The following is a 17,837-nucleotide window of genomic DNA, read 5'->3' as shown; positions in this document are numbered from 1 at the left end:
TCACACCACCATATCCTACTCTGCACCAACCACACTCGAACCGACATCACTCATATAAACCACAATGCCATCATCCAAAGGAAAGCCTACCGATCCCAAGCTCAGAGAGGAGGTGAAAGAGAGTGAGTGAGGCTTGTCCGAATAAGATGGAGTGTATCTGCTGATCGAGGATACACTGTGATCAGAGGTTCAGAATGAGACTAATAAAGATGGGTCTGGCAAGGGACAGTGGAGCGCATGGAAAGTGAGCCACAGTCTAGCATCACAATTATATCTGAGATAGGAGACCATATCTCCACGATCGTAAACTGGACACCATCAATCCAATTGTTCCTTCCATGTCTGTTTTTTGCTTGCTCTCCCACCCATATCATGTATCGCGTTACCTCGTCAAGCACCATCTATCAGAGACGAACACGCTTACTGATCTCACGTGTACACTTGCAGGCTGCCAAACTATCAAAAGAGTACGAAGCAGAAGGAGGATCGTACGAGAACGAGCCCGGATCCAAGAATGAGCCTGAGAAGGGAGCTCCCAAACCCAAATCCAAGGGGAAGAAGGACGCCGAGGAGAAGAAGGAAGCGGACGCTGCCGAGAAACCCAAGTCTAAGGGTGCAGCTAAGAAGAAGGACAGCGATGAGGAGAAAGTAGAGAAGGAGAAACCGAAATCTAAGGGAGCAGAGAAACCAAAGTCTAAAGCTTCAGAGAAGAAGGAAGAGGAGAAGAGTGAAAAGCCAAAATCGAAGGGCGCAGCTAGTAAGAAGAAAGACGAGGAGGAGAAATCCAAGTCCACCGAGAAACCTAAATCTAAGGGCAAGACCGAGGAGAAGAGGACTGAAAGTGAGAAACCCAAATCCAAGGGTAAAGCTGCCGAGAAGAAGGACGAGGAGAAACCTGCCGAGAAACCTAAATCAAAGGGTAAACCCGCTTCGACCAAGAAGGACGAGCCAGCCGAGAAGCCTACTTCTACCAAGGGGAAGAGGAAGTCTGATGCTGGTGAAGTCGACGGTGATAAGAAGACTAAGAAGAGTAAGGCTTAGGTTGGAGTTGGGATTGGTGAGGTGAGATCTAGGAAGAATATATATGTGTAAGACAATACCTTGATTGGAGATTGGAGGACGGACTTGGTTTGATGTATGTAAGCTGTATACCATAATATGCCGGCTAACCAACCGATATCGAGTAAATGAGAGAATGCTCATACTGCTGGAACAAAGGCACACATCGCTTATTCATACTAATCTTGGTAGTCAGTCTATTACCTCTAGTATCTACTACTCCTTTCCGATCCGATCAAACCATGAGGCTACACAGTACTGGTCTTCTAAATAACTATTCTGACGTATTTCACTAACTCATATACCAGACTCAGCTACTGCCCTTCACAAAGGAGCATCCATTGAGGAGACGAACAATCTGTTGCCCTGCTTACGATACATGACGAGTCACGTCGCTGTCACGCAAGTCACCTCCAATGTACCAGGCATCCTTTGACGTCCTGCAATGTGGAGTGTTTGATGCTCCGTGTGAGTGTCACTATACATATACATCATTGTGGCCGAGACTACAGATGTCACTCGATGTCACTCCCTCTCTCGCCACTATCATTAATCAGATCTCCCTGCCATACACAACTCGCACCACAAACTCACACACTCACAACTCGCCAGCACCACATTTTCAACCCACCTCCCACCTATCACCATCCACAACCCGATCAACTATACCACACAACATAAAAACGCACTGAATCCCCCCTTCTCTCCTCTTATATATGAAAGTTTCCCGATGTCCCCTCCATCCCTCTCCCCCAACGACATCTCCCAACGTTCCCTCAAACTATTCAACCCGAATTTCAAGTCCCTCCGCCCCGTCCGACAACCCATCAAACCGAGCTTGGCTTGGTCCCCCCTCCCACCCCCTGCTGCGGAGATTGACGAGCGACCAAAGTTCAGAGTGAGGAGGTTCAAGCTTTGGAAAGAGGTTACGCCCGAATTGAGGAGGGTTGTGTTGGATCAGAGGAAGAGATGTAAGTCTGATAGACAATATGAAACAACAGGAACGATGAACTGATGCCTTGCTGATCAGTCCATCTGAGACGATATCAATCTTATGCTGTGCCCTCTGCTTTGTCGGGACAACGTAGACTCTTCCCTAGATTGGCTCAACCTGGGACAGCCACGTCCATATCGGTTGACGACGCTAATGAATGGACATGGTCGACCCCTTATCGCATAAGACCCCGTTTGGGCGTCGTGGCGGATAATGATGGGAGTGGCCATTCGTTAGTGGGCGTGGGAGGGCTATTGACCCCTCCATTATCGGCGAGTGAGTCGACGAAAGTATCAAAAGCAGAGGAGGAGGAGGGTCTGTCAGAGGAAGTGACCAAAGTGTCCGAAGTGGATCTACCGCCCCCTCCCGAGATACAAATGCAGGTACAGGTATCAGACCGACCACCTGGAAGTATATCCCAAGGTATACACCACCAACCCACTCCACTCGAAGACGCACATGAACGTGAACGCGAGGGTGGACCCCAACCGGACCCACCTCCCTCTTCCCGCTCTTCATCACCTCCTTACATATACTGGCTACCCCCTTTACCGCCCTCAAACAAACTCCCATGGCTTGACAAGTCAATCTCCAAGAAAACCCGCAAAATTCATTATCAGAGGTTACTCGAACATAAGTGGATCCTAGACCAGGAGCATGAGAGGAGATTCAGAGTTGCGATGCGGGGGTTGATGGTGGATATAATGGTTTGGCAGGAGGATAAGACGTAAGTGCGGTGCGAAGTGATGACTTGACCTGTTGGGGGTATAATTGGGTGGCGTGGTACTGACTTTTCTTTTTGGTTTTTGGTGTGTTTTTACAGAATTCCTTTTAGTGAGTGGAAGAAGGGACGTAAATGGAAAGATACTGTCGATCTGAAAGAGATCGAAGATACGTGAGTTTCATCTACAGCTTCACTTTGCCTCATCGCTTTGCTTTGCATCTTCAAGAACAATCTGCAGTCATGGTTAACATCCTTACTTGGCTATTGTCATGGGACGTAAACAGAACCGAGTTTTTTCGCAAGATCCGCAAGAAATCCACCAACGTATTCCTCTACCTCGATCCCGAGGAGATAACCTACGTGCCCTTTCGCGAGCGCGTGCATGAGCTTGTGAAGACCGAGGAGGATCGGAAGAAGCGCAAGAAGGCGAGGAAGGAGAGGAAGAAGCGAGAGCAGGAGCAGCAGCAACAGCAACCGCAAGAGGAGGAAGAACGTCAAAAGGAGATTCAAGAGGAGGCACGGCGCGGGAAAGGGGACGAGAGCCCAAACACTACTGATACTTCTGCGATCCTGCATGATACATCACCGATAGACTATCAACCTGCTTCTGATACCGCCCCTGCCGCTACGGTAACGACTGAAGATAACCTCAAGGAGACTGGAGGTATGATATCCGAGTTAAGTCTATTCGATAAACCGGATATCCAGGATGGTTTTATCCATCCCGAACAGGCTCGCGAGCTATCAGATCTGCTGAGACGTCTGAGGGAGTTGCGCGTAAGGAAGACTCAGCTGGTGGATTTATTAGCCGAACGAGAGATGAACAAGCAAAAGCAGGAGAGTTTGTCAAGATCAGATCAGGACGAGGTCCCGCCCATCAGTCAGACTATCTTGGAAACCAGGAAGAAGAATGGTGAAGTTCATGCCCAAGCTGGCTGGGAGGGGTCTCATCGGTATTTGGAACTACAAATCAAACAGGGATCGGAACGGCAACAGCAACAGGCAGAACGTGCACAGTCATTTCACCAGAATACAGAACCCAGCTCCGAATCAGAGTCAGAGCTCAACCAAATGCACGGACGCTACGGCTCCCTAAATCTGGATGACGATACGGCTTTACCTCCCCCTCTGACAACTGCAAATCGAAATGAGGTATCATCTTCAGCTTTCTCACCAAGGGAGATCGATCTCGAGGTGGATCTATCCGACGAATCTCATTCCCAATCTAGCTCGTTCGATGGCGGGGACGAAGACGAGTTAGTCGATCTCCGTATGTACCCAGTGAAGTTACATGTCCACGAAGCAGATGAAGATACACTCACTCAGTCTGATAGTATGGGCGATCAGAGGGACACTCGGTTTTCTGGGGTTGAAGGTATTTTGACTAGTCATGTCACTTTAGTTTAGTCGATGTGTGGTAACTTTGTGGTATGTCAGAAAGCTTTTGTAGTGCGGATCTTCGGCTCGTCTGCACCAAGATGCAGTTTGTACGTTGAAACAAGCCAGATCGATGGTGTTTCTCCACCCGAAGGCTCGACCGTCAAGATCATAATTTATGCATGTCGTACATCATTACACATTTCTCATTTCCATAGTCATGAACTTGCATTCATCAACCGGTTCACTCTATTCACCAGCAAACAATCTTACAATAAGGTACGAAGTGGATCCCACGAATCGGAAGACTGCGTATACATGATCAGTACTCGGCCCAACTACTTTCACTTATGTCCTCGAAACATCAACTAGCAAACAAACTCACAAGCAAGACCTGCTACAGTGCTATGGGATATCATGAAACCAAGTCAGCAAAAGCATCCTACACGCGATCGCAGTGTTATGTCTCGTGGTATCTCTAACTCACTACAACAAGATACCCATATACGTAGTCGCCAAAGAACTATCCCCACCACTCGTCTGCCTATCCACGATGAACAAACAGATCAGTCACCGTGCAGCTTCTTGACCTGCTCGATTATTTGTCAACCACTTACAAAATAGCAGCAGCCAAAGCACCATTCGACATTGTCCAAGCCAATAATACCTACATCAATGACACAGCTGAATTAGCATTCTCCTTCGTTTGATCGTTCGACCTGAGGAAGTGCAGACTCACATTCGTCCTAACGTTCTTATAATAATCCTCCTGTTTCTGATCATCCGAAACAACCTTCACCTCCTTTGGCGCTTTCGTAGCTAACACTCTCAACTCTGATGCGTAGACCTCGTTCAGATCTTGTTGTTCTACCGGTACGTCCACTGTCACTTCATCTTTGGAGTCTGATTTGACTACTCCCAGATCTTCGGACACTTTATCGGAACCTTTCGTCCCCCATGACTAAAGGTGAATGAGGATGTCAGCGCAGGGTCAGGTAAATGAGACATTTGATAAGAATCCAGAGGATACATGGGGGTGACAGACGATGCGGATGGATAGTCAACTCACCACGTCGTGCACATTGCAGAAAGCATACACACTGACAACCTTCAATGATCAGCATGATCCTCGTCTCCTTCTGTGATCATGATCATTCAAGGACTCGAAGTAGAATCTCATACTCACTTGAGCACATTCACATAACTAGGCGCCAACAACAGGTATTGCAAGAACGAAGTAAGCATATGCCAAGGTTCCAGCGCCAACAACGACGAGACGATATAGAGACCATAAGTAGCCGCGAGGGACACCACGATATTCCTGAATATCTTGTTCCCGAAGATGTCGTCTGCTGTCACGGATCCATCGGCTGTTATACTTTGTATACCTCTCACGGCCAGGAAGACTATTCGTAAAAGATGACATGTCAGCTGAACGGTCTTGATGAAATCACAGCTGTTGGATATTTAAAGCAGAATAATGGCCCAAAAATTTGGAATGACTGGAGACTTACTCGCGGCGAATAACATATAGATAGTGATAAGAGCGAATCCCACCATACTACTCGTATACCCGACTTTAGATCTATCCACCAATCATCATGGCGTCAGCTGATGCACTGAAAGCCCATCTCTTTTATGTAGCCAGCTCACCCTGCAGGCCTGTTACCCAAAGCCAAGAGGAAACACCACAACAACAAAGCGATATACAGATAATGTAAAGGCGTATTCACGTATTTCCAAGCTGATCCAAGTGAGTTGAGAGAACTCGTCAAAACGAACTGCAATACAAAATCAGCTATTGAGCACAATTTATCAGATGATGCAGTGACGACTCACGAAAGCGATGTAGAAGTTTCCAAGAGCAAACCAAGCGAAGACCATGCTCAGTGTTTCTAATATAGTAAGGTCTCATCAGCTATAGGTCAAGTGATGGAGGCAGCAGCTAAACTCACGATAAACCAATTCGACATGCAGGAAGAGCTTCCTTGTGAAAGTATGGCTATATAAAGGCTCAGCCGAAGTCCGATCACAACGAGATGACTGACTCACGACGATCGATACAGGTACCCGAAATGGACGATAGAGTGGATAGCAGCGAAGAAAGAACCGTTCAACCATCTATCCGTGAAGTAGGTCATAATCAGCTATCTTACTCTTCTTTGCAGGGAGTCGTATGGAATAGCTGTTTGACATACCTTCTTCGTTGCGATACCAGCTCCGGCACGGTATCAGGAACATCTGTAATGGCGTATGCAGATTTCACATAGTGCAACTTCCATTTACACTGCCTCTTTGATACCAGTTCCCAACACAGGATTCGATCTGCAAGCCCATCATGTCAGTTATCGTTGAACGGACGCGCAAAGGGCAACTGACCTTCTGCAAGATACATGTTTGCAGAGCTGCAAAGAAAATAAGCTTGAGACCAGAAATACTGGACGGGTAAAAAAGCTTACAAGATACCAGCACCGGCACCGTGCATCGTCTCACCGATGAAATACTGCTTTAGAGGTCCGTTACCATGATCATCATTCAGCAAGGCGATATACTAAATTCGCAGTGTTAGCTTGAGCACACCGTCGTGAAACATCAGCTAGCTCACTCTATAAGCTGAGAAAGCACCCGGCCTAAGCATCATGGACATTATCAGCTCTCGCCAAAAGATGCTACCCGTACCATTGAGCTGACTTACAAGACTGTGATATACCCGAAGATGCTTTCCAGTGGCTTATCCAATATGTTCGACATCTTATATTCAAAGTTCTGAGCAGCTACCAAAGGATTCAAGAGGTTCTTCCAAAACATTCCCTTCAACGCTACGATCTCTCCACAAGCTCCACCGACTGAGGAGTTGATGTCGAACGCTTTCCAGAGATGATAGATCGAATCCGGACCTGGTTGAGTACCGACATCCAGAAGTACACAGACGCTGAGCGCAGGACGGCATATGAGCATAGTGATGTGACATAGTAAAACGAGCCACGTTGTTAGCACGAAGGATGACTCACTTGGGTTTCAAACATGCTCCGAAAGCACTATGACAAGCCATCAGCTGGATTACTTTGGACGCGGGGCGCAAGGGACAAGTATAGCTTACTTGAAGAACCATCTGTGACTATTGATCTGAACAGAGCAAATGTAAGCGGGTTTCGAAATACTTCCTGAAATATACTCACCTTCTTCTGGTTTTTCTCCTACAACACGCCCTCAAGTCAGCTTCGCGTCTGCTTTCATGATGTAGTGAGAATCATAACTCACCTTCATACAGAATATAACCTGAATAGGAACGGTGTTAGATCCACCCGGTCCGATCTTGCCATTGGACGTTATCGATACTACCTCCCCATACTCATGTCAATCTCACTATATCCCACTGAGGCAAAGAAAAGTGTAGCTCACACTGCGTGGTATATTCGTACAAATGCGCCGTCACAGGTTTCCCATTAACCACATTCTTACCGACACCATCTTGATATACTCCCAACGCAGCTAACACCGACCTGGTACGCGGGTTGATCTTCAGTCGACCATCTGCTACTACGCATACGACAACCTATTTCATTGTGTTATCAGCTGTCGACTGATGTTACGATCACAAGCAAAATTCAGCTTACCTTCTTCCAACCGTCCTGTCCCCATGTCTTACTCTTGTTTCTCGTGCATAAGTGAGCGATGTTCTGCATTATACCTCTCATCGTTCGGCAGAAAAGGACGTCGTCTTCCTATAAATGCCGAGCATGGGTATATTCAGCGTAAGCAGAATGGGACGTATAGGCTGGATTCCATACGTACGTTATACATGGTAATGACCTGTGAATGGAGTCAGCTCGCAGCTCGAAATTGGGTAAACGCAATTCAGCTGAAAATGGAAACTCACAATGAACAACTCAGTCTGCCTAGGAGGATCGTACAACCTCTGACGAAGCGTATATTTGTCGTCCTACATACCACCAAGGTATCTCAGCTGACCGTGTTTGTAATTACCAGGAATGCAGAGATGGCAAGGTATTACCAAACTACTCACCACAAAATCATTCGGATCACAGGTAACAGCCGTATACCTCATCTTTGTAAATTCGTTCCCCTCTCTTATAGGACATTGATCTAACAACATCGTAGGAACGTCTATATCAAGTACCAGGTGACCTCGGAATAATCTGCATGTTGCGATACATCAGCTGAGACCCTTCTCCTTCATTGTGGAATTCGATAGGGGAAAAGCTGATTGATAAAACACTTCGACACTCACTGTACTCTCTTCTGGGTCCTGTTCCTCCTTGCCACCCTAGTGGGTATCGGTCCATAATGCACATTGACCTCCTCGTCGTCCTGCCCCTGTTGGGGAGGTACCGAATACCCATTCCTCTGCTGTTCATTATCAACCCATCTACCAGGTAACATCCCTACATCTCCACCGTTGCCGCTGGACGGTCCATTATCCGATAATTGGTATCTCGATGTGTTCTGCGAAGATATCCCGAACCTCGGATCAGGAGCTGCATGCGAAAGAAGGGGTGCAGAATCGTTGATATCGTCATCTTGAGTCCCGGCTACATGGTTCCCGTACCCATGAGGAGGGTAGGACGGATGGTGTGCCAATCCCGCTAAGTTTGACATGGAGGAGGAAGATGAGTCGTGTGGTAGGAGGGGAGGGGGAGAGGATAATCTGTTATCGTATGATGATAGGGGTGCTGAGTGGTAGGACAGGTTGGAATCGAACCTTGTTCTACCTCCCTGCGGCGGGCTCAATGGAACAGGAGTAGGAGAGCCGTAGGGAGCTTGTTGAACAGGTAGAGAGTACCGTGGACCCCCTGATTGATGGTGCGTAGGCGAGAGGGGTTGAGAGGCATGATGCCTGCTTCCTTGAGGTTCTGCCCATCCCCGTTGAGCTGGAGCTGGAGGTGGGTTGAACGGATCGCCGTATCCCCCTTGGTTCTGGGATTGGGGGTTTGGGAATACCTGAGGAGAAGAGTGTGATTGATTGAGAGGTGGTGGAGTGTCGTATGGGTTTGTCATGGGTGAAGAAGAGTAGTGTGGGACTGGATCAGAGGGGTAGTGATGTGTAGGTTGAGGGGGTGGGTGTGGTGCGTTGTATGACTGTTGTTGATGTTGAGGTGGGTAGGAAGGGAATGGTTGGGATTGATGTTGATGTGTTGGTGAAGTATATCCAGGTTGATGCTGTTGCTGTTGTCGTTGTTGCTGCTGGCCATGAGGCGGAGTATGGGTATGAGTGTATATATCACCTGGGTTCATGGTGTACAAAGATCCAGATCTAGCTAGGCCTTGTGTGCTGTGAAAAGTGCCTGGTAGTTAGTGCGTGGTAAGTTGATGTGAATCCGATGTACAGTGAGCTGATGTGAGATGTATTATATGGCAAAATAAGAGTGGATGATGTAAACTGTAGTCGTATAATAAGCAGTGATGTGCAATGTGCACTGACCTCTTGTCTGTTTCATCAACCATGATTTCTTGATTTCTTTGATCATTGAATGAGGCGGGGTAATCCACTTTACCCTGAAAATCACAATCTCTATATGCTGTATGACGCGTGAGAGTGGCAAGGCGATGCAAATACAATACAATACAACACAATACAACCCAACCTTATCGAGGGCTATCAGCTATCTTCAGTCAGCGATACATTTAGCCTGTTGCACAGCATTCCCAACATCAATGTCGATCACTCGCAGTCATAGCCGTATCAAAAGTAAACCTCCGGATACCGAGATACCAATCAATCGACTGTACTGTACGAGTACTCGGCTTATCCCCGAGCTGCCTCCGGGGTATCCATAATCCGTAAACGAACTCACAGGCGATGAATTGCGTATCTACAACAATGAGGAACTTGTACGGTACTTTTCGACTGACGAGTAGAAGATGACCATGTGATCTACTTTGTCGTAGTGACCATAAACTTTACTTGTAAGTACGTCAGAGTCGACAGACAAGTACAATCATCCAGACATGATGTCTAGTACCGCATCAATAATTTCGCCCAAGGAATGGTCTGACTTGATCTCATCTTTACTTACCCGACCTCGTCAACCTGCTTGATGGGGTTCAACCTAGAGGCTGAACCTACGAAATGCACTCAAAGGCGTACTAGACCCTCCGAACATCCTCGCAAATGGATTATAGCTCGTATTCCCCATTCCAGCTGGAGTTCCGAGGAACGACGTTCCCTGGGGTTGGAACTGAGGTTGGTCCAGCCCCTCGTTCCTCCTCAAGAACGGGTTGATCGCCGACCGTTGTCCCGATCGAGAAATGAGGACATTGTCCCATGTCGACCACGTGAAGGCTAGACGTGCAAAGCGCAAAACGGTGGTCAGTCATGCACATAGTCGCACCGTATGGTACACAAAACGGTGTGTATGGGTAGAGATGAGATGCCCAAATCCAAAAGGAAACTTACCATTCCCATTCCTACCGAAGAACGTACTTCCCAAATCCCTACTAATCTCCCCCGCCTCCCTCAGTCCGACCTCCCCTCCTCTCCAGCTCTTCTCAACCTGACCGACCCTAATGACCCTCTTCAACGCTTGCTCCTTGACCTCCCATAGACTGTCAATCTCCTCGGTCACCTCTTCTCTCCTTTTATACAACGTATCTCTCTCAGCCTCAGCCCGATCCAGCGCAGTCATATCGAAGTGACCATACCCAAAGTTGTTTTGCCTGTAGCTCCTGATGGCCAGACTCTTCTGGTCTATCACCTGCGATATTCTGTCTCTCAACGATATCTTGTCAATTATCGCCTGGTGGGAATCGGTGTAGGTCGTACTGGCGTCGTTGCCCAGTTTGGTGAGGTAGCTGGTAAATGCCTGTCCGACCGTGGAGGGCCCGTTCGCCGTTCGGGGTACATTGGCGGGTAAGGTCGAGTTCCAGAAGGCTTGTAATTGCGGATTCCCCCCGAACCCAGAGGCATTGGTACTAGTATTGGTATTGTTAATACCCACACCACCACCAAGGTTGGTACCTCCCCATCCAGTACCAGTGTTAGTACCGGTGTTAGTACCATTAAAGAACCACGAAGGGGGAGGTTGGCCACTCGCGGGATTATACTTCCGGCCATTCAGTCCATACCAGACATTACTCGGCGGGGTTGGCGGTGGTGGCCTAAAGCCGAAAGCAGGTCGATAATATGGGTTGGTATTGGCATTGGTGTTTGTACCATTATAGTATGAAGGTATGCTCGTACCTGTACCAGGAGCGAAAGCGCTTTGAGGTCTTTGCTGTTGTGCCCCTTGCCTAAATAAAGTGGAGAACGGGCCGGTCCGTTGGTATGGTCCTCCTCCGAAGGTAGAGGCGAATGTCGGTAGAGCCGTTGATGCTTGCGCTGCTCGTTGGCGGAGGGTTTGTTCGACGAGGTGTGCTGCTGGGACATGGGTTGCCATGTTGGGACGTTAGTGTATCTTGTGTCTGCCAGCGAGAATCAGAATCAGGATGATGGATATGAAGAAAATGGAAAGGTGAAATGTGAAGTGGCGAATCCATTCTACTCTCTGTGTTTCTTATATACATCAATCCTGTCAGCACACTATTGAGAACCCGACAGTCCAAGAGTAAAAGCTATGCAGAGGATCAAAGGAAGGACATATACTCACTCGACTCGATACGTTCCAGAGCGATATCATAGATTGGGTGAGTGATCCTTTGTGAAGATCTCTTACGTCCCCCAGTTCTCATTGGTATATCAAATACGTCATATGAGTATTGCACGAAGCTGAGAAACGAGGGAAGAAAGATCGGGAACCGACAAGCATCGCTATATCTTGATTCTTTCAGTCTTCTTGGCTCCACAGCATATCTCTTGGGGTCAGTCTGATATCCTCAGGTGAGCTACCAAGCACCGTGCAAAGGACAGAATGATTGATTACATAACTATACAAACCTATCATCACCATCACTCCTAGAATCTACCAAAATCAAGACACCCCAACTACCCCTTCCCACCCCATGGATACTCATCACTTCTTGGTGAAAAACCCTTTCAACGTACTCTGACCCTTCGCCGCTCCCCCCGTTGCAGCTTTCTTAGCAGGAGGGTGCGAGCCAGAGCCAGAACTAGCTGGAGTCTTTGTATTACTCCCTATCGAGGAAGTTGATTCTCGTTTGTTTATCGTTGGTTTCGAGCTGGGAGCAGGTTTGGATTTTGTTTTGGAGGGCGACTCGTCATTTTCTGAGGCGGTGTATGATTCGTCGGTCGAGTAGTCTTTCGTGACTGCGTGTGGAACAGGTCAGCACGTCTGTTGCGAGATTATGTTCTCCGCCGTATAACATGAGACATCAACGATGAATTCGCGATGTCAATCGACGGAGTCTGACAGAGAAAGGGATGATGTGATTGAGTGATAAGACACTCACCCATCCTCCCCTTCTTATCCACCTCGGTTCTACTCTTCCTAACCCTCCTCTTCTTCCTTACAGTTCCAGCCTCTTTCTTAAATCTGACGTCCACCTCCTCATCCGACATATCCACATCCATATCCATCGACATCATCGCCTCCATGGCTTTCTGGTCGTCCGCCCTGATCATCGACGAGGTAGGTTCGACTTTCTTCTTCGTAGCAGCAGGAGGGGGGGTCGGTTCATCTTCCTCTGTATCTGAATGGATGACGCGTTTCTTCTTGCCTGATATGCTTCCTTGGGTCGATGCGGGGGTGGGAGCTGGTTTAGTCGTGGCAGTAGAGGAAGAGGAAGTGGTGGTGATTGGTTTGCTATTTGGTTTTGAGGGTTCGACCTTATTTTGTTGTATTTTAGTTTAGATGCATCTTCGCAATTGAAATTGAGGTGAAAGGGTGACTCACCTTCTTAGCCTCTTCCTTCTTCTTCGGCTCCTCCTTCTTATCTCCCCCTACTACCTTTTTCTTGCTCCAATCGATCCCACCATCTTTCATAGTCTTTTTATCCGGTACCAAAGCAGCAGAAGGCTTTAGGGTTTCACCAGTGATCGTACCGTATATCTGGGGGTTGTGGTAATTCTTGTGTTCCCTCAGTGTAAGGTTCGGTATGAGGTATTGAGCTGGGTCCTAAGGTGTGAAAGAAAGTTTTGGCATCAGCTATAATGTTCAGAGACGACGAGTGAGTTTAAAGGGTATCGGTTCACTTACCGTTATGGGTGATGGGGCGAGAGAGTGGATATGGATATTCAGTGTGTCCTGCTCGAAGAGTTTCTTCTTGTCTATGTAGACAAGACAAGACGATATCAGCGTCCAATACCAAAAAGTCCCCTCCATATTCCAGACCAGGCAAGCTCGTACGAGATCACAACCAGCCAGCATGTCCCAGTCGTGTAAGAGGGAAACAGAAACGCAAGAAAGGCTCACCTTCCAGCCCCTCCGCACCAACCAACACAACCCCCCACCTCCCCACCCCCTCATCCCTCCTCACCTCCTCGTCCTCCTCACCAGCCCCAGCACCCAGACCAGACAGGACTATATCCCCCACCAACCCATCCTCCGCTCCAAGATCATTCCCTCCTCTCCCTCATCGGGTACCCCATCTTCAGAATTCCTATCCCCCTCTGACATTTCATCCATATCTACTATTCTCACTCGTTGTGTCGAGTTGCCATGGACTTGCGTCAGTGAGTGCAGCTGGGTACGGGTGATTCGGGAGGTGGAGAGTAGTGGGCCTGTTAGGAGGTATGTAGGGGTTAGGGAGGGGTTGGAGGTGTAGTGGTTTAGGAGGAGACTTTTAGTAGTAGATGTTAGCTTGGACATCCATCCTTACACGTAGAGAATATAGAGCTGCAAAGATAGGCAAGATGAGGATGGAGATATACCCACTTCTTGGCTATGTTGACGTGACATCCCACTTCCCTACTTATATCTCTATATGTTGCCTACACACCACACCAAATGTCAGTACGTTTGGTTAAATAATTCAAGAATCAAAGCAGAACCACTCACAATCCTCTTGTCGTTCTCTATCCACTGAGTGAGCTTACGAGTAGCTATCTTCTGCTGTTCTGCTGATGCCATGGTGTTCACTCTGTCTTATGTATCTCGTCAATGACTTGAGAGTAAGACGTTGAGTACGAAAAAGAGTAGTAAAAGTCAAGCGAGAGGTTGACGATTGATTGACGCGAGGGTGGAGGAAAGTAAAGTGCAACATCGCGATTTATGAAAACCAGCCTCGTAATGTTCTTTCTATCGCTCACTGCTCACTGCAATCAACGTATCGCTGCATTTGCGCATGGCTGTCACGGCAGCCTTGCAAGAATGGTCAAGGGCGTGTGTAAGATCGCATCCAAAAGCACAAAGACTAATCATGCGTGCATGCGATCGTCGTTGATTCAACTATTTGACTTTTCATTTTTACCAATCATTCAAACACTTCCGACCCCAACACTAATCCGCTTAGTTGTCCTTGAGTTCGGGGGCAGTGGTACCTTTGCTCAAACCTTTGGAACCAGCGTAAATGGCCTTGTCACCAAGTTCCTCCTCAATTCGGAGAAGTTGGTTGTATTCTAAGGTGGGGGATTAGATGTCAGCTTTCTAGTCTTTACGCCTTTGGCCACGTATACACTCACTAGCAACTCGCTCGGATCGACAAGGAGCACCGGTCTTGATTTCACTGAGCAAGATCAAGATCAAAATGAGTCAGCAAGAATGTATTTCGTTAGTCATGACCATCAGTCACACTCACCCAGTCTTAAGGGCAACGGCGAGATCAGCAATGTAGGTAGACTCGGTTTCACCAGATCGGTGAGAGGTCATGACGGCCCAACCGTTAGATTGAGAGAGTTGAACACTGTGACAGACGATCAGCTGAGACTCCAAGGATCGACACGAAGCAGCTGGCACTTACGCTTGGATAGACTCAGAGATGGTACCGATTTGGTTGATCTACGAGGAGAATATATATCAGCTTCCATCCTACATCCAACGTTGTGTATGGAATAGGTGACTCACCTTGAGCAAGAGAGCGTTACAAGCCTTCTTCTCGATGGCAGTCTTGATTCTCTTAGGGTTGGTCACGAGCAAGTCATCACCGACAATTTGGATCTTGGAGGTGGTGGTGAAGTGAGTCCAGGCATCGAAATCATCTTGGTCGAAGGGGTCTTCGATAGAGATGATGTCGTACTTGTCGACGTAAGAGTTGTAAAGATCGGCGAGTTCTTTACCAGACAACCATTTGGAGGAGTCGGAGTTGGGGTTCTGAACGATGCATCACAGATCAGCATATCAATGACAAACACACTCAGTCAAGTGTCAAATAAACCCACCTTGAAGTCAAGGTCGTATTTACCTTCCTTGTAGAACTCGGAAGAAGCGACATCAAGACCGATTTGGACTTTACCGGTGTAACCAGCTTGCTTGATGGCTTCGGTAAGGAGGTCGAGGGATTCCTCAGCACCCGAGACGTTGGGAGCGAAACCACCTTCGTCACCGACGTTGGCGGCTAAGCGAATCCAGTCAGCTACTGTGATTTTGTACGGACCAACAAGGGATTGGTAGCTCACCATCAATACCGTACTTCTTGGTGATGACCTTCTTGAGGGTGTGGTAAGTCTCAGAACCCATCTTCAAGGCCTCAGTGAAGGAAGAAGCACCGGTAGGGAGAAGCATGAATTCTTGGAAGGCAAGAGCGTTACCGGCGTGAGAACCACCGTTGATAACGTTGAAGGCAGGGGTGGGGAGAACGTATGGCTCAGAGACACCGGCAAGACCAGCAAGGTAGGCGTAGAGGGGTTTGCCCTGACAAGGGAAAAAGTGTTAGCTAAGCGCTTCTACCTCCAAATAATAGGTCCGGTAGCTTACTTGTTCAGCGGCACCGGCTTCTGATACGGCCATGGAGACACCGAGGATGGCGTTAGCACCGAGTTTACCTTTGTTGTCGGTACCATCGAGCTTGATGAGGAAGTCATCAATCTCCTTTTGGGAGGTGACGGGGATCTTGGCATCGATAAGAGCGGGGGCAATGACTTCGTTGACGTTCTTGACGGCTTTGGTGACACCTATAGTAGCGAATGTGTGAGCTAGAAGTCTTGGCATATCAGAAGGTTATTGGGACTCACCTTTACCGACGTAGTCTGATCCTTTGTCTCTCAATTCAATGGCTTCGTGAGCACCGGTGGAAGCACCTGAGGGAACTTGAGCTCTGAATCGGCCTACGGTGCGAGGAAGATGTCAGTTGTGAGAGTAATTCATTAAGCTCGAAGCAGCTCACCTTTGTCGGTGTGGACATCGACCTCAACGGTAGGGTTACGTATAATCGTCAATCCATGGGTGGAGAGCGGGTTGTAGGAATGGTAGGAAGGGAAGGGAAGGGAAAAGGAAGGAGAGGGTTGATGTCAGCTTGGTTACTCTAACGACATGATAGTAATATCTTAGGTAAGGAATAACTCCCTAATGCAATGTCTAAAGTTGTGAGAGGAAGATACAAGAAGAGAGGAGAGATGAAGGAAAAGAGAAGAATGATGGAAGGAAGAGCAGGGTCTCGAATACAAGACGCAGAGACGAAGATGTGCTGATGCGAGGGGCAGTCCGGAGGGGATGGCAGTGGGATATATCACTAATAAGAAGAAATAGAGCAAGGAATAAAGACTTATCTCTTGAGTCGAAGATCTATCATAAACGTTTCAACCCACGTCAGCGTACATTCCTTGTCGTTTCCTTATCTCTGCAACGCAAGGTGACAGCACACTAGGTAGGAGAGCAGGTTCACTCACTTGTCTGGCGTGGACTTTGGTGACGGTGGACATCTTGTTGTTTGTTTTCTGTCTGCGTTTGTTATAGAAGAGCGAGAAGAGCAAGGAAGAGAAAGGAAATACGAGGAATGTTTTTATGAATGTACGGGGAGTGGGAGTGGGATAGTGGGAAGTGGGAACGAGTAGAATTGGGGACTATTATGGGACCAAAGCGATTGAGTCCGTCAATGACGATACACACGTGGCTCATTACACATTAGGCACGCTAAAGCACAAGCCTAATGGATTGAGCGGAGTTGACCGCTCTCTCGGGAATAGTCGTGATATTCCCGACCCCAGACCATACCGCCGGTACTTTCCTCGTTCTTCTTGTCTTTAGGTTCTTATCGGACCTCCGTATGGTCGATAAAAGCGATAAAAGTGTGGAGACCCTTTAACTTTCGCTTTATCAGGTCAAGGCGATCCGGGGGAGAAGGCAGGAAACGTAAGAGATGGGTAGAGGGCGGATCAATGTCGTGCCGGACGGATGGGAGTGCTGTGAGATTTGGTCATGCCTGGTGTCGTGTTTGGTTCCATCTGATTTATTTTGTCAGTCGGCTCGGTTGTAGATTTCGGGAGTTGGCTTAATGACTTTCGAGTGGAATCGGTGATGTCTTTTTTGCTTTCACTCATTGATCTCTCGAGCGTTTTTCCCCGATCATCTGTTTCTCATCAATTTCTCTTAGCAGACCGTGAGAAGTTGCGTGTTTGCTTGTGGTTGTATCTATTACTAAAACAGACATCTAATATTGCCGCTTCTATTTCACCCGTACATGCCCAATCCCCCATAATAGGTCAGCTCAGGTATATTGGATACGAGCAATGGATATTTGCTCGTGTATTTGGCAAACTGTAACGAACCCCTTTTAATTGAATTTGCTATCTATCGGATTTATCAACTTTGATTTACCAAATGAGCCAAATGTGATGTCTACGTTGGAATGTGGACTGGGTCATGACTCTTGTCTGTCAACTGAAACACTCTT

The 17,837-nt window shown here is 47.7% G+C and overlaps 6 protein-coding genes across 6 annotated transcripts; 2 read left to right on the top strand and 4 right to left on the bottom strand.

Annotated features, from left to right (window-relative positions):
* Nucleotides 1–64: 64 nt before the first annotated feature.
* I302_102485 (uncharacterized protein) lies at nt 65–1,041 on the top strand (the record flags this gene model as incomplete). Its single annotated transcript, XM_019187856.1, has 3 exons — nt 65–122; nt 186–244; nt 448–1,041. 3 exons carry the CDS (start codon nt 65–67, stop codon nt 1,039–1,041), a joined length of 711 nt encoding a protein of 236 aa, XP_019050734.1.
* Nucleotides 1,042–1,789: 748 nt separating this feature from the next.
* I302_102484 (uncharacterized protein) lies at nt 1,790–4,184 on the top strand (the record flags this gene model as incomplete). Its single annotated transcript, XM_019187855.1, has 4 exons — nt 1,790–2,030; nt 2,090–2,780; nt 2,877–2,948; nt 3,062–4,184. The coding sequence occupies 4 exons, from the start codon at nt 1,790–1,792 to the stop codon at nt 4,182–4,184; spliced, it is 2,127 nt and encodes a 708-aa protein (XP_019050733.1).
* A 219-nt stretch (nt 4,185–4,403) lies between these two features.
* I302_102483 (uncharacterized protein) lies at nt 4,404–9,410 on the bottom strand (the record flags this gene model as incomplete). The annotated part of the gene is made up of 27 exons (XM_019187854.1): nt 4,404–4,462; nt 4,540–4,559; nt 4,642–4,698; nt 4,772–4,821; nt 4,894–5,115; nt 5,224–5,254; nt 5,341–5,560; nt 5,669–5,739; nt 5,808–5,935; nt 5,994–6,049; nt 6,110–6,156; nt 6,207–6,275; nt 6,353–6,479; nt 6,534–6,559; nt 6,614–6,705; nt 6,760–6,784; nt 6,850–7,086; nt 7,166–7,192; nt 7,255–7,280; nt 7,334–7,351; nt 7,416–7,492; nt 7,557–7,710; nt 7,772–7,879; nt 7,950–7,967; nt 8,035–8,097; nt 8,182–8,314; nt 8,407–9,410. The coding sequence occupies 27 exons, from the start codon at nt 9,408–9,410 to the stop codon at nt 4,404–4,406; spliced, it is 3,165 nt and encodes a 1,054-aa protein (XP_019050732.1).
* An 815-nt stretch (nt 9,411–10,225) lies between these two features.
* On the bottom strand, nt 10,226–11,551 carry I302_102482 (uncharacterized protein; the record flags this gene model as incomplete). The annotated part of the gene is made up of 2 exons (XM_019187853.1): nt 10,226–10,458; nt 10,573–11,551. 2 exons carry the CDS (start codon nt 11,549–11,551, stop codon nt 10,226–10,228), a joined length of 1,212 nt encoding a protein of 403 aa, XP_019050731.1.
* Nucleotides 11,552–12,124: 573 nt separating this feature from the next.
* On the bottom strand, nt 12,125–14,140 carry I302_102481 (uncharacterized protein; the record flags this gene model as incomplete). Its single annotated transcript, XM_065869487.1, has 8 exons — nt 12,125–12,378; nt 12,522–12,897; nt 12,965–13,186; nt 13,268–13,338; nt 13,484–13,591; nt 13,762–13,850; nt 13,946–14,001; nt 14,069–14,140. 8 exons carry the CDS (start codon nt 14,138–14,140, stop codon nt 12,125–12,127), a joined length of 1,248 nt encoding a protein of 415 aa, XP_065725559.1.
* Nucleotides 14,141–14,518: 378 nt separating this feature from the next.
* I302_102480 (phosphopyruvate hydratase) lies at nt 14,519–16,866 on the bottom strand (the record flags this gene model as incomplete). Its single annotated transcript, XM_065869486.1, has 11 exons — nt 14,519–14,628; nt 14,692–14,735; nt 14,808–14,912; nt 14,970–15,007; nt 15,074–15,319; nt 15,388–15,563; nt 15,625–15,859; nt 15,923–16,119; nt 16,180–16,272; nt 16,332–16,353; nt 16,753–16,866. The coding sequence occupies 11 exons, from the start codon at nt 16,864–16,866 to the stop codon at nt 14,519–14,521; spliced, it is 1,380 nt and encodes a 459-aa protein (XP_065725558.1).
* Nucleotides 16,867–17,837: the final 971 nt, after the last annotated feature.

The sequence above is a fragment of the Kwoniella bestiolae genome, chromosome 1 (assembly GCF_000512585.2).
Source record: "Kwoniella bestiolae CBS 10118 chromosome 1, complete sequence".
In the NCBI taxonomy this organism is placed as follows: Eukaryota; Fungi; Basidiomycota; class Tremellomycetes; order Tremellales; family Cryptococcaceae; genus Kwoniella; species Kwoniella bestiolae.
Note: the sequence above shows the minus strand (reverse complement) of the source record. Positions and strands in the feature narration are given on the sequence as shown.